The following is a 14,528-nucleotide window of genomic DNA, read 5'->3' on the forward strand; positions in this document are numbered from 1 at the left end:
GCACCATGGGCACCCCGCCTTCTTGGGGGCTGAGGGACCCGCGGTCCTCCCGGGAGTCTGTGTCGAATCTGCTGGCGGCGACCCGCAGCCGCTTCCGGGCGTTTGGAGTCTGCGGCTGCGCGCGCGCCAGGGCGTGTGGAGTCTGCGGCTGCGCGCGCGCCAGGGCGTGTGGCGTGTGCGGCTGCGCGCGCGCCGCGGCGTTTACGCGGCGATTTCATCATGCTCGGGGCCGGGCCGCGCGCGCCGCTTCCGCCGCCGCCCCCTCGCCGCCCCTGCCCGCCGGCTCATGCCCTCTCCGCGCCCGGCGCTGCTTAGAGCCGCCCGCGCCGCTCTGCTGCTGTCGCCGCCGCCGCGGCTCCCGGCCCGGCCTCCGCCCCCGGCCCCGCCCCGGCGGCCCCTCAGCTCGCGCGCCCCCGCTCCCGCCCGGACCTCATTCCCCGCGGCCGCCTCCCGGAGCAGCATGGACGGCGCCGGGGCTGAGGAGGTGCTGGCGCCTCTCAGGCTAGCCGTGCGCGAGCAGGTACCGGCATTCCGCGCCCTGCCCTCAGCCCGGCTCGCACCCCTTTTCCTCCTGGTTCTCCTCCCTCCTCCCGGGTTACCGCTCTCCATCCTCTGCAAGCCCTGGGTTTCTTGGCATCTTCCCCCCCCCCCCCCCTTTGGACCCAGGTCCCCGCGTGCGTCGGCCACCTTCCCCCCGGTGGACCTCCGCCCTTGCCTCTCCTTGGGCGACTTCCTCGGATCCCCGTGGACATCTACGTCCCTCCGCCGGCGATCTGTCCTCCTTTCCCGACCTCGTTGCCGCCGCGCCTCCTCTCCCCCATGGGGCTGGGAGCCCCCGTCCCGGCTCAGTAACCTCAACTTCAGTTTTCCAATCTCTGCTGTGTTCTCTGTGCATCCTGGGGGGCGAGGCTCCTCATTTCCCCGCCTGGTTTACGGCCGGACTCTCTTTTATAATCTTCAGGATGCTTTGGATAATGCTCCCTCTTGACACCTTCCTGCCTTCATTTTTAGCTGAATGACATAGTGGAAACGCGCGCGTGGGGAGGTGTTGAACTTTTCGCCCCCCTTTTAATAATGATGTGAGTTCTTCGACCTTCGCCCCTGTCATCCTTTCTCGGTTCCGAGAGGGCCGTTTGGGATGAGCGAGCCCTTTCAGACCCTAAGCCTGGGAAGCCGTAGAGGTTGCTGAGTTACTCGCTGAAGTCTGCCCTCCGAATGGAGCGTTTTGAAATTTGATTTTGCGGAATGGAGGGAGGTTTCACGCCGTGGAGGACTTGGCGATTTGGACAGGCCTCCTATTCCTAGGGCAGGGCATGGATATCAGAATTTAGAGAAGACAGGGAAAAGGTTATTTCAAATGGATCCTCACATCCAGTCAGGCAGAGCCGAGAGCTTGGGATCGGTGACCTAGTAGTAAACGGCGGACGGGTTTCTTTCTCCTGCACGGGCGGGCGCCTGATGCAATAACTAGTCTTAGCTGCGGAGGGTGGAACCCTCTCCGACATAATTCATTGGGGCAGATCGGCCACAAATTCAGCAAATCCTGCCACTTTGCAGTGTCTGCTTCTTGCTAGTGTGAGCCTGACTGATTCAGTAGTGTTTTATTTTGCAATTTCACTATGGGCTTAATTTTTTCTCTTATTATTGGTATCAGAACGCTGGGTATGCGTATTCTCCGTCTCCCTACACCCACTCTCCCCAAATTAAATGAGGTGTGGTTCCTTTGTCTTTTCTGTAACTCAAATTTTTTTTTTTGCATGTCCTTCACTTTAGAAGGGAGAATGCATCTAATTTTAAAAAACAGGGACCCAAACCCCTCCCTCTGCCACGTTAGCCTGGAACTGCAGTGCAAATTATGTCTGCAGTGAGACTGTGGAAGCATTTATGTACACTTTGATCCATTCCCATGCTCTTACTGCCTTGCATATTGTTTATGTTGGCTTGGTTAATTTTTTAACTTAAGATATTTTCTGAATATGTTAGTTTGTATAAGTTAGGTTAGATTCTTTCTAATTTTCCAGAACCACTCATATGAGTTAACTACCTGAAACTTTGCCAGTATCAGCTGGAAGGGAACTTAAAGGTCATCTAGTTACCCCCCCCAACCCCCCCCTTTTTTTTTGCTTATGGGAAAATGAGATGCACTGTCACATCTATACATTTTAGATATTTCCATTGTGAAGTTTGTGCGATTGAAGACATCCTTGGGTTGGAGATTTTAAGATGCTTAACAACTGGTCTTGTTAGTGGGATGTGTTTTGTGTAATTATGTGTTTCATTTAAATTTACTAATCTAGGCTTTGTGGATGCTGATGCTGGTTTGTTTGACTGAAATGTATTTTTCTGTGGCATAGTCTTAGTTGTTTACTGGAGAATGAGTTATGGAACTTCTAGGAGGGCTTCAGAACATCAAGAAAAATGCATTAGTTTTTTTATGAAGGGCACCTTAGGACAATTGAATTTTTTAAAAATTATGTATTAGCATAGAGTGGTCAGCTTTTATTTTAACAAATAAGGACATTAAAAAACTAATACAATCATCAAACTGCCATCTGAATTCTGCTTTCATTTTTTTTTTTTTTAAATATATCTGTATTGATTTCAGAGAGAGGAAGGGAGACAGAGAGAGATAGAAACATCAATAATGGGGGAGTCATCACTGATCGGCTGCCTCCTGCATGCCCCTGACTGGGAATTGAGCCTGCAACCCGGGCATGTGCCCTGACCATGAATCGAACCTTGATCTCCTGGATCCTAGGTCGATGCTCAACCGCTGATCCATGCCCTGCCAGGCAAAGAATGGTCTTTTATATTTAGTAGATTTAACTTTGAAAAGAGATCTAATATATTGTCTTTTTTTTTTTTTTTAACCCTGTATTAATGAAAACTCTGTCCTGGAGTTTCTTGATTGGGATAGGAATAGATGTGTGAATAACATTACTGTGTTTTAGTATTTCATATTTTCTTTTACTGTAGTTGGGAAGACACAGCTAAAATTCAGATCTTAGTAGTAGTAAGATCACAGCTTAGGATGAAGAGCCCTTGGTTTTCTCTGCTTTGATTTTCTGCACAGAGAGTCTCCATTACAGCTCTTGCTTAAGCCACAGAGGGTGAATGAAAAGTTTATGAAGTTTTTGTCAATAGCTGGAGAACATTTGGAAATCTGAGACAAACTCATTAATCTTAACAAGAACCCGTATGTGTAAAACCAAACACCTTACAAAGGTGAGGTTTTTGTTTTTTCTTGGCCAGCTGAGTATGCATCATGATATATATAAAGGATCCATGAAGATTCTGTGGAATGATTTCTCATCTAACAACTGCTTAGCTTTATAATCACAGGCTGTTATTTCAAATATATGTCTTTAGGTAAGAATTTACCCAGGAACTAAGCTTCTAGTTGACATATCTTAAGGGTAGTGTAGAGATGTTGAGGACTTTTCACACCAGTTTCATTCAATACACACACACACACACACACCCACGCGCGCTCGCACCCCCCCCCAAAATATAGTTGGGTAGTGAAGAGGAGAGAAGAAAAATAATTAGAAATTAGTAATCCTTAAGGACTTTTGTCCATGTTTAGATCACCTCCAATCCTTTTGTTTTCAGAATTGGATCGTTATAAGTCATGATTTTAAAAGTGATTCAGGGAAATTAATTTTAAATACTTCCTGCCTTTACTTTTACTTGTGGTGGGCCCTTTGCCCATCTGTGCCCTCTATTCAACTGTGAAGCTCCAAAAGAAAAAAATAGGTGGAATATGGGGGAGCGGCAGTACTTGACACTGAGGGGAGATATTCAGAAGACCTGCTTGCCTGCTTCTTTACAACATTCACTGAGAATTACTGCTTGTCCACCTCTCCTCAGAACAGAGGCTCTCACGGGTTCTTATCCCCATCAAAAAGCACTGTTAGTGAGCATTAGGAGGTAGGTGCTCTGACAAGTAGAGGAAGGAAAAAGAACACCAAGTGAGTGAAGAGTAAATGAATAATATTTACTGAATATTAAGTGCTTGGCACTGTGCTAGGTTTATTTGTGATATCAGTCAACAAACATTTGAGTGCCCGAATTGACGTGCCAAAGTGCCTGTCTTAAGACAAGGACAGATCAGATGCTTACATGGGTAAGCCAGTGCATTGATAGGGTGACTTCAGATACCGTAAGTGTATTGAAGAAGCTGAAATAACGTTGGAAGGTGGCTGAGGGTGTTTTAGCTCCAGAGGTCAGGATGGAACTAATTCATTGGCTCTGAAACTGTCTGACCTAGTGTACCCTTTTACTCCAGACATTTTGGAATTCTCCATTACTATCCTGCAGTGACCAAGACAGTATTTTTTGTAAGGCGAGAGGAGAGAGATTCAAGGAGAGGGTAGCCTATTTTTTGGTTCTTTGTTCTCTGTACTAATCTTCCTACTTTCTATCAATGCTTTTCTCTCCTTCTCTACCTGATTCCTTCTCCAAAAGAAAACACACACACCACACTAGTGATAATCACCTTAAACTCTGAGGGCACCGTTATTTGTATACTTGTTTGTATATTCTGCTGGATTATAATGCTGAGGGCAGAGACCTTTAGTTTTCCTAATGACCTCTCATCTAATAAACATTCAAATGGCCTTATTTACACAGCTACTTTTAAAAGGCATGCTTAAAAACACATTCCTAACCTTTCTTGACTTTTATTTTACTGATTTTGAGAGAGGAGGGAGAGAAAGAGCACAACATTGATATGAGAGCAAAACAGATATCCGCCGCCTTCTTCATGCCCCCTACTGTGGATTGAGCCCACATTCCAGGCATGTGCCTTGACCGGGAATCAAACCCACACTTTTTCAGTGCATGGTATGATACCCAACCAACTGAGCCACAGCGGCCAGGGCACCTTTCATGACTTTTGAAACTAATCCTGAATGTAAATTCTCTTTGTTGGCTAGGGAGATTTTGTGCGAAAGCTGAAAGAAGATAAAGCACCCCAAGTCGATGTAGACAGAGCAGTAGCTGAGCTCAAAGCCCGGAAGAGGGTTTTGGAAGCAAAGGTGAGTCATGGGATTCTAAAACAGGAATGGAAGTAGGTATAGGATTGTTCATCTTTATTTAATCTCTTTGGGTGGGAAAGACCTAGAAAAGTTTCTGAACAAGTACCATTTGCTTTATCTCTATTTACCCGAGATGCCTTCCCCTCCTCTTCTACCTGGCACACTTCTCATCCTTTCAACGTGCAACTCAAAATATCATCTTCTCTTTGAAGTCTTCCCGACCCCTGACCTGCCCCTTCTCCCATATCATAGACTCAGTATGCCCCACGAGTTTCCGTGGAAGGGCACAGTGCTTGCTCTTCCTTATGGAGTCTTCTATGCATGGAAATAATAGTTTTTTTTTTTCTTTTAAGGGAAAGATCTCTCCATCTGATACCTGCTCCCAAATTTTTCAAACAATAAATCTTCCATCACCAAACAGTAGTTTGGAATTTTAAGTCTCTATTTTGCTGCAGTGATCCACTAAAAATTTAAATATTATTTATCAGTATCTGCATCTAAATAAGTTTAGTCTTGTAATCTTGGAAATGATCATATACTTTCCTAAGTAATTAAGTAAAGGTATCTTTTCTATAACTCAAAGGGGAAAAGAAACCCCAAGGTTTTTTCTGTGTGTTTTTTTCAGAGTATCAAAATCTTGTCTGATAAATTTTATATTGAATTTTGCTGAGGAATAAACTAAATTCACATATGTAAATTTGTATTACTACTCATTCCTCCAATCATATGTTTTCTATTTTAAAATCCTTATAGGAGCTGGCATTACAGCCCAAAGATGACATTGTAGACAGAGCAAAAATGGAAGATACCCTGAAGAGGAGGTTTTTCTACGATCAAGCTTTTGCTATTTATGGAGGTAGGGGATTAGTGATGGAAAGAAGAATTGGGTTGTTAGTGGCTTGAATATTGTTATTAAATCAAAAACGTGGCTTGCCAATTGATACCTAATTGTATGAGGTCACCTAAAGCAGAGGATAGATATTTTGCTTTCATTTGTTTAGATTCAACCATTTGATGTGAAGTCTGTGTTTATTTTCCTCTACCCTATTTATTCTTGAAGACTGTTTTTTTTTCCCCATCAGGGTGTAGGGAATTATAGGAGGCTCAGGTATGAAGCATTTGATGTGTCCATGTACAGTTGACCCTTGAACAACATGGTTTTGAACTGTGCGGGTCCACTTATACGTGGATTGTTTTCAATAAATACTGTAAATGTATTTTCTCTTCCTTACGATTTTCTTAATAACAGTTTCTTTTCTCTACCTTACTTTATTATAAGAATACAGTATATAATGCATATAACATAAAATATGTTTTAATCTGCTGTTATCAATAAAGCTTCTGGTCTTCAGTGGGATATTAGTAGTGGAGTTTTGGGGGAGTCAGAAGTTAGATGCAGATTTTTTACTCCATGGGGGTCAGGACCCCTAACTTCCCATTTGTTCAAGGATCAGCTATGTATTAGATAGACTTCTTAAAATGCAGTAGAGACTTTGAAGCAGTAGAGGGCTACTGTCACACAGGCCACCTTGTACCTTGTACCTCCACACAAAGGCAGTGATAAACCAAAGTCCCTAGATGATTTTTTCTGGCAATTGCCAGGAAAGAACATTTTTCATAGGTATATAGATAAATCTCTACATTTTTCTGAATGCTATGTGAAGGTATGTAGGCGAATATAATTCACTGATTAAATGTAGAACAGTATTTTTCATAGTCAACAGGGATCATTGAAACAATATTAGACTTTTGGTATTTTGCCACTGAAACTCGATTCAAGTTTGGCTAAGCAGATCTCTTAAATGTTTCATTTTGTGAGGTTTAAGTAGTGGCTCAGATACCGAAGAATAAATTAGAGAATTCGGTGCTAAAATTATCATTATTATCAACTAATGCAAGAAATTATTTTCTAATTTCTGTGCCAGAAAACTATAATCTCTTTTTTCATTCTGTTCTTGTATATGGAGGAATTTGAACTTCTTTTGCTTTTAGTCTTTTTGCTAATCCTACTTGAAATTCTTAATATGAAAATAGTAAATGGAGTAAGAACTTTTGAATTTTACCTCTGTCAGCTAGTGGAGGGAAGACTTTTCAGTACTGAGGGATTTGAATGTTGACTTGAACACATTTTTAGAGAGTATGTGAAGTCTCACAGGTATTGGTTTCTCACGTCTCCTTGCCTTCATTTGTTCAGAGTGACAAGGTAAAGTACATGTTTCCCTTGCTCACTTTTTACAGGTGTTAGTGGCCTGTATGACTTCGGGCCAGTTGGATGTGCTTTGAAGAACAACATTATTCAGACTTGGAGGCAGCACTTTATCCAAGAGGAACAGATCCTAGAAATTGACTGCACCATGCTCACTCCTGAGCCAGTTTTAAAGTAAGATTATAGCTTGAGGACTGAAATTCATAATGTGCATATTTAAGTAACTTTTTCTGATTATAAAAAGCTACCTGTGTTCATTATAAATATCTAGAAAATAAAGGAAAACAAAGAAAATCTTCACCTACTATTCATGGATAGCCATGTTAAAATCGTCGTAGTTATCCTGTCTTTTTTCTCTGTAAGTCCCTATGTATGTATTCATGTTATCAGCACACTGCTCTTTTTCACTTCACATAGGTGAACATTGACTCCTGTCACTCGTTTTCTAAAGCATTTTAATAACAGCACAGTACTCTGTTTTATGGATGTGCCATGATCTATTTAGCTATTCCACATTGTAGGCACTTAAGTTGTTTCTAATTTTTTACTGCATGGAACATTCTGATAGGTGAATTTTTGTGTATATCCCTGACTATTTCCTTAGTATAAGTTATTAGGAACTCTAATAACAAAGGTGTGTATACATTTTTTATCAAAATATTTGTATTGAAGTTCAGTGTAGAAATTTAGATTATTCCCATCAACATTGTTGAAAGAAGAGCAGGATGTTTTGAATACAAAACCTTTGAAGAAAGAATTCTTCCCGGTTTGTATTTCACCACTTCATTTAATGTTGCCTGGTAAAGAGCTAATTTTTGCTGTTTCCACCCTTTAGGCTCTCTCTTAATAATTGCAGCCAGTTAAGACAAGATGATTTTCTGATGATGGATCTAAAAGATCAGAACCTATTCTTTAGCTACTTGCTCCACTGATAGGAACTGTGTAGAGACAATACCAATGTCTGTGCAGGTTTTGATAGCAGAGAGCAAAGGTTCATTGTCTGTAATGAGATAAAGGTTCTTGGCTAGTCACACTCACCATGGTTTGGCCTTTGCTTGTATCGCTAGTAATAACGGGATAGGCATGGATATAAACTATGGATAAACATACAGAATTGGGATTGTCTTAAAAGGTAAAATCTATGTGTTAATTTGTATGAAAATGACAGATTGGCTTGGCATTTGTTACCTTAGGACCTCTGGCCATGTAGACAAATTTGCTGACTTCATGGTAAAAGACATGAAAAGTGGAGAGTGTTTTCGTGCTGATCACTTGTTAAAAGGTACGGTTCTTCATCGCAGATAAACACTTTTCAGGTAGGATTGGTCCATACAAAGGTTTCAGATTAAAACTTTCATAAATTTTTTCTATTAAATTTTTTGGGGATGCATAGCATGCAAAGGCAAAAGTACACAGATCTTAAGTATACAGATCAAATCTCTTATTTTTAAAAAAAATGTATACAGATAATTAGAAATTCTAAGTCAGCAAAAGAATCAAGACAGTGTTATGACTTTCCCTGTAAAGTAAACCAAGGGATTCATACCAATTAAGAACATTATCCTTGAATTCATTCTTTTTATCTGTCCAGCACTGAAACTCAAAAATGCATTTTCCCCTTTTCCCCATTGATTGAATTGCCATGTACCAACATTGTTCTTGTAGCTCATTTACAGAAATTGATGTCTGATAAGAAGTGTTCTGCTGAGAAGAAATCAGAGATGGAAAGTGTCTTGGCTCAGGTGAGTACCTGAGAGATGTTACCACTGGTACCTCAACAGGTGCTGTCTTTCTTCCGGCATTTGACGACTGTTGAATTCCACATGGTGCTGACCCTGGCTGTAGTGGTCGGGAAGCCAAGTTTACCTTCTGTCCCTCATAGCATCTTCTATTGCATATTTTCTTCTCTCTCTACTTTCTGTGGATAACACTTTATTTTAGCCAAAACCAGCAAGTTCATTTAAACAGGCATAAATCTCCTTGCAAATCAGTTTTCTGGGTTTAATAGCAAAAACCAGGGGAGGGTGAATGATGAACAGTGTTCAGTGTAGCTATGGAGACTTGGGGCAGATCTTTTTGTGAGCACTGTCTCATCAGGCACTTGATCAGCTTCCGGTTGCCCTGTCCCTGGCTACACGTTATTATTCTTAGGACCTGATGAGCTGACCCTTGCTTTTCCATTAGAGTTTTAAAAGTTCTACTTAAGCTGACAAATTTTAGGGAAGACAGAAGAGACCATAGAGACAATCTGACTTTTCCCAAGTGCAGGAACACCTTCTATATCAGAAGTAGTTCTTACCCTTTTTGTGGGTCACAGACCACTTTAGAACATGATTAATGAAAACTGCACATCTTCGCCCCAGGAGGATGCACATGTCCATATGTATATGTTGCTAATTTCTCACCCGATGTATCTATTGAAGCAAAGTCCATTTCTCCAACACCGTATTTGATCATGAGGTCCACCACAGCTCACCTCTTAATTTTACCTTTTTCCTTGGGTTAAAAAAAAACACACACAAAAACACAACCACCAGTGATGCGTTCATACATATTTTCTTTACATTGGTATATAAATATGTGAGGCTGAATGTAGGGCTCCCTAACTGCTTTTATCTCATGAGAATTTATTGGATATTTTCCCACTGTTGTTCTAATTATTTTTTAATGAGCTGATTTTTCTCTGTGCTATCTAGCTTTCCAGCATTAGCTGAGAAATTTTCCCCTTCCTCATTTAAATTGAAAATCTTAATCGGGCAATTATTTTGGGTCCTTGTGAAGTATATTTTATTCCTTGCTTGAAGTTCATTGTCAGTTCTTGTATTTTGACATCATTATAGCTACACATTTATTTCTCATTTCCTTTTTTCCCCCAAAGGCATGAACTTTATTATTATTATTATTATTATTATTATTAGAAAAACATATGAAAAGCATGTCTAATTATCCCTAAATTACTGTTTCCTACTCAGAATATTAGACTTACTAAGGTTTTGTGTGTATGTCTTTGATCATAACAGTTTCATTTATTTCCAAGTAACTTGTCAGAAGCAGGAAGTAATTAGTTGATTTGTTAAGTCATATTTTATGGCTTGAGCATTGACTTTGTTTCATCTGAAATCCACGTTCTAGCAGAACAGTCTATTTTTTTATTTGCCATCTCAGATATATACACAACTATCAATCTAATTTTCAGTGAAAAGTTAGGGACCCATGGGGAATGGTCTAGTACTCAAACATGGCCCCTGTGGATTCGCTGCTGAAGTCCCATCCATAGCTCAAGCACATGAGATAGCATTTTTGTACCTGTTAATGCCTGTAACTCCTTTTCAACTTTATGAAGCATGATAGTTTCTTTAAAAGGCACTGACTTGCCCTGGCTGGTTTGGCTCAGTGGTTAGAGTGTTGGCCAGTAGACTAAAGGGTCCCAGGTTCGATTCCTGCCAAGGGCACCTATCTCAGTTTTGGGCTTGATCCTTGGCCCTGGTCCAGGTGATGTGAGGGAGGCGGTCAGTAGATGTCTCTCTCACATCGATGTTTCTCTCTCTCCCTTCCACTCTCTCTGAAAAGCAATGGAAAAAATATCCTCTGGTGAGGATTAAAAAAAAAAAGGCACCGACTTACCCTTGGTGATAGGAAGAGCTTTATTCCTGTTATATGAGTTCAACAGCTCAGAATTCTCTTATTTCCCTTCTCTGTCCATTTTCGCCGACCCATCTCTGTATGTACCAGTTTTTAAAGTCATTTTTAGCTTATGGAAAATTCAAAATATAAAAATAATCATATAATAAATACTTATATACCCATCAGCCTGTTTCAGTGTTACCAAATTTTGTTGAATCTGTTGTCCCCCCAATTTTTTTGAAGCACCTCTCAAACACCATTTTATTACATTTGTAAATATTTCATTAGGTTATCTCGAAAACACAAAAATCCAAAAAAAAAGAAAAATATTGTACCTCACTGCTGTTATTTTAGTAAATAATAATTTTTATATTGTCACATGTTTAGTCAATGTTCACATTTTTCCGATTGTCTTCAACAACTTCATATCTAGTGGGAAAGAAAAGCTAAATGCACATTTAATTAATAGACAGGGAAGTGCCCCTGACTCTTAAAATGCAGTTTTAAAGCTCAACTTTAAAACTTATTTAAGTGGTTTCAGATTCTTGCCAACCAGTAACTGTTGTAATTGAACAAGAGGTATTTTGCCTTATCTTTGTGAAATGATGAGTGTGTGAATTTTAGGTCATTCCCAGAAAGATACTTCATTTTTCTGTTGGTAAATGAAAAGTGTGTCAACTGGTTATGGTTTTACTATGGGTGTCTGGAAGGTTAGGTTAATTCTGATGTTCTTATTTTGGGTGGGTTTTAATGGTGGATGGGGTTTAATATATAATACTTACCTTATGCCTTGTTTTTTTTCAGTCTTTTACACTGATTATTTTCTTGACATATTCTTTAGCTCGATAACTATGGACAGCAAGAGCTTGGGGATCTTTTTGTGAACTATAATGTAAAATCCCCCATTACTGGAAATGATCTCTCCCCTCCAGTATCTTTTAACTTAATGTTCAAGACCTTCATTGGGCCTGGAGGAAACATGCCTGGGTATGTATCACTTATTGTTTGTATAACAAAGTTATTAAAATTGTTTGTCTTAAAAGATAAATATCAGTATTGGCCATGAAGGAAAAATTTTGAAAAGTGATATATAGAAAGTGTAGAGCTAAATATATTAAGGAGGCATTATGACACACATTCTTAAATTTTATTTCTTCTAATTCTGAATATAATTTTTAGTGTATATGTTGATTTTTTTTTGCTATGAAGTAAACAAAAGTGTGTGATCACGTGTTCTAGTTAGAGCTGCACAGTGCAGGAAAGACAGCTGAAGAATGATTTTGAAAGTCATTGAACTTACTGCTGAAGGATACGAGAAACTGTTTAGTCCAGATCAGCACTGTCCAGCAGACCATCTGCAGGGATAGATAGAACTGTTCTGTACTCTGCACTGTCCAGTTTGGTGGCCATGTGTGATCATTAGGCACTTGAATTGGGCCAGTGCTTCTGAGAAACAGTTTTAAAATTTATTTAATTTTAATTAATTTAAATTTAAGTAGACATGACTAATTGCCTACCACAGCGTACAGTACAGGTTTAGCTCATTGATTTAAAAGATGTGATTTTCACACAGTAAAGAAAACCTGAACAGTGTATAGTATGATCCAGAACTAGACTGTATTTCCAGATTCTTTGTTCATTGTTAACTCACTTAGCCAAAATATTCCATTTCATAGCTCCGGATATTTTTCTTATGCTCTCATTTTAAACGGTCAGAGAGAGCATAGGTTTTTGCAAGATGAAACTAAATAGATCATGTTTCCTGGAGTAGAAACTAAAGAATAATAAAGTTAATTGTGACAGAATGTATTACTAGAATTACTTTAATAAGAAACCGGTTGACTTGGGATATTTTGTGGGAGGAGGCCAAAGGTATACCTTTCATTTTGACAGTACATACAAAGAGTCATAAAATGGGTCATATCCCCTCATCTGTCATCCCACTCCTAGGAATTTATCTAAGAAAGTAATTCAAAAGGTGAGAAAGTGATACTTGTCAAATTAAAAGTAGAACTAACCTAATTGTTCTATAACTTGAGGATGGTGAAATAAATGACAGCCAAGTAGAACATGTTTGTAGAATACTCTGCAGCTGTTAAATATGAGAAATTTTTAGTTAATTAGAAAGTGGAAAGTATAAAATAAATGGAAGAATACATAATTTTATACATTCTACTTATAAACATGCACATAAACTATAGCCATACTTTTATTTGGGTGAAACCTAGGAAGGAGCACAAAAGTCAGAAGAGTTGGGTGTGTTAGAGTGAGACAAGGGTAAAATTTTATTATTGTTTTTCTTTCTTTGTTTTGAAGTTGTTTCCATAAAATATTTATTGTGAAGTAGGCTGTTGGGAAGACTTTCATAGTTGTTGTTTTGCACAGACTATTCTCTGTGAAATTCAGAAGAGGGACAAGGGCTCTAATGGTAAATTTGCTTGGCTCTATCTTTAACGTATGGAGAAAGCCTCTGGCCAAAAATGCGAAGTACCACAAAGAAGAACATGACAATGAGAAACCTCAAAAGTTTCCCAGCTCCGTGTGATGATTGTGATGAGTGAGCTGTAATGTAAATGTTAGCGCACATGGGCTTCTTTTCAGTCCCACAGTTACGCTTTAATATGTGGGTTAACAGAGATATACTCAGGCAGGGGTCTGATTTTCAGAAGGATTCGACATTGTCATCAGAATATCAGATGTTTTAGGGACATTTTGAGAGGTAGTATTTGACTCACTGGAACTGTTAAATAAAATGATATTTCTAACAGTACTATTGCCATACCCATTACCATTTTCTAATACCTGCTTGAGAATGTTTGCTGCCGAGGAAAATACCTATTTCTAAAACTTCGTCTTAGGGCTCATACAGCTTTGTGTGAAAATAGTATATTTAGGACTCCTAGGATTTGCATCTAGAATTTCAGGTTTGTTGGAAAACATAGTTTCTTTGTAACAGACTGATTGATTTAAATTTACAGGTACTTGAGACCAGAAACTGCACAGGGGATTTTCCTGAATTTCAAAAGACTTTTGGAATTCAACCAAGGAAAGTTGCCTTTTGCTGCTGCCCAGATTGGAAATTCTTTTAGAAATGAGATCTCCCCTCGGTCTGGACTGATCAGAGTCAGGTACTGCCCACGTTGCTCTTGTGGTAAATTTAGTAAATGACCTTGGCATTCAATTGGACATGAAAACTTGCCATTGTGCTTCATTCTTATATGATTGTGTAATTACTTTTGTCCTACAAAAAAGCATGTTTTACATTTGTGTCTCCAGATGTAATCTCTGGGATGACAGGCAGTTCTGAGTAACTAAAGGGAACCTGAAGGGACAGGAAGGGAGGGTGAAGAACTAAGTGCCTTTCTGCTCCAGAATTACCTTCCCTTTGTTCGTCATGTGTTTAGAGGATGGTGAGATCTTGATTATCTAACCCAAGACATTTTCTGGTGGCGGTGATGCATGGAAGTGTAGGGTGAGGTGGGCCTGGGGTGAGGGTTGTGACCGGAGGATCATCCTAGGACAGCATTGCTGGGATTGGGGTGAGGGTGTTTCAGTAACCAGTTGGTGTTCCTCCAGATATTTAGGGAGTCTATCTGACAGAGAGTCCAGCTAGGAAGTTTACCCCCATCTACTCTTGTTTAGACATCCAGTGGCCTCTG

At 40.0% G+C, this 14,528-nt stretch overlaps 1 protein-coding gene across 1 annotated transcript in view; it reads left to right on the forward strand.

Annotated features, from left to right (window-relative positions):
• The first annotated feature begins 271 nt into the window (after positions 1-271).
• Positions 272-14,528, forward strand: part of GARS1 (glycyl-tRNA synthetase 1) — a 32,956-nt gene continuing 18,699 nt past the window's right edge. Inside the window, exons 1-8 of the mRNA XM_087821243.1 lie at positions 272-520; positions 4,938-5,039; positions 5,793-5,895; positions 7,278-7,419; positions 8,439-8,527; positions 8,911-8,987; positions 11,711-11,856; positions 13,848-13,997. Of these exons, the coding sequence (XP_087677369.1) occupies positions 287-520; positions 4,938-5,039; positions 5,793-5,895; positions 7,278-7,419; positions 8,439-8,527; positions 8,911-8,987; positions 11,711-11,856; positions 13,848-13,997 (1,043 nt within the window). The 5' untranslated portion in view covers positions 272-286. The remainder of the gene's footprint in view (positions 521-4,937; positions 5,040-5,792; positions 5,896-7,277; positions 7,420-8,438; positions 8,528-8,910; positions 8,988-11,710; positions 11,857-13,847; positions 13,998-14,528) is intronic.

This window comes from Miniopterus natalensis, chromosome 10, assembly GCF_054644295.1.
Source record: "Miniopterus natalensis isolate mMinNat1 chromosome 10, mMinNat1.hap1, whole genome shotgun sequence".
NCBI classification, from domain to species: Eukaryota; Metazoa; Chordata; class Mammalia; order Chiroptera; family Miniopteridae; genus Miniopterus; species Miniopterus natalensis.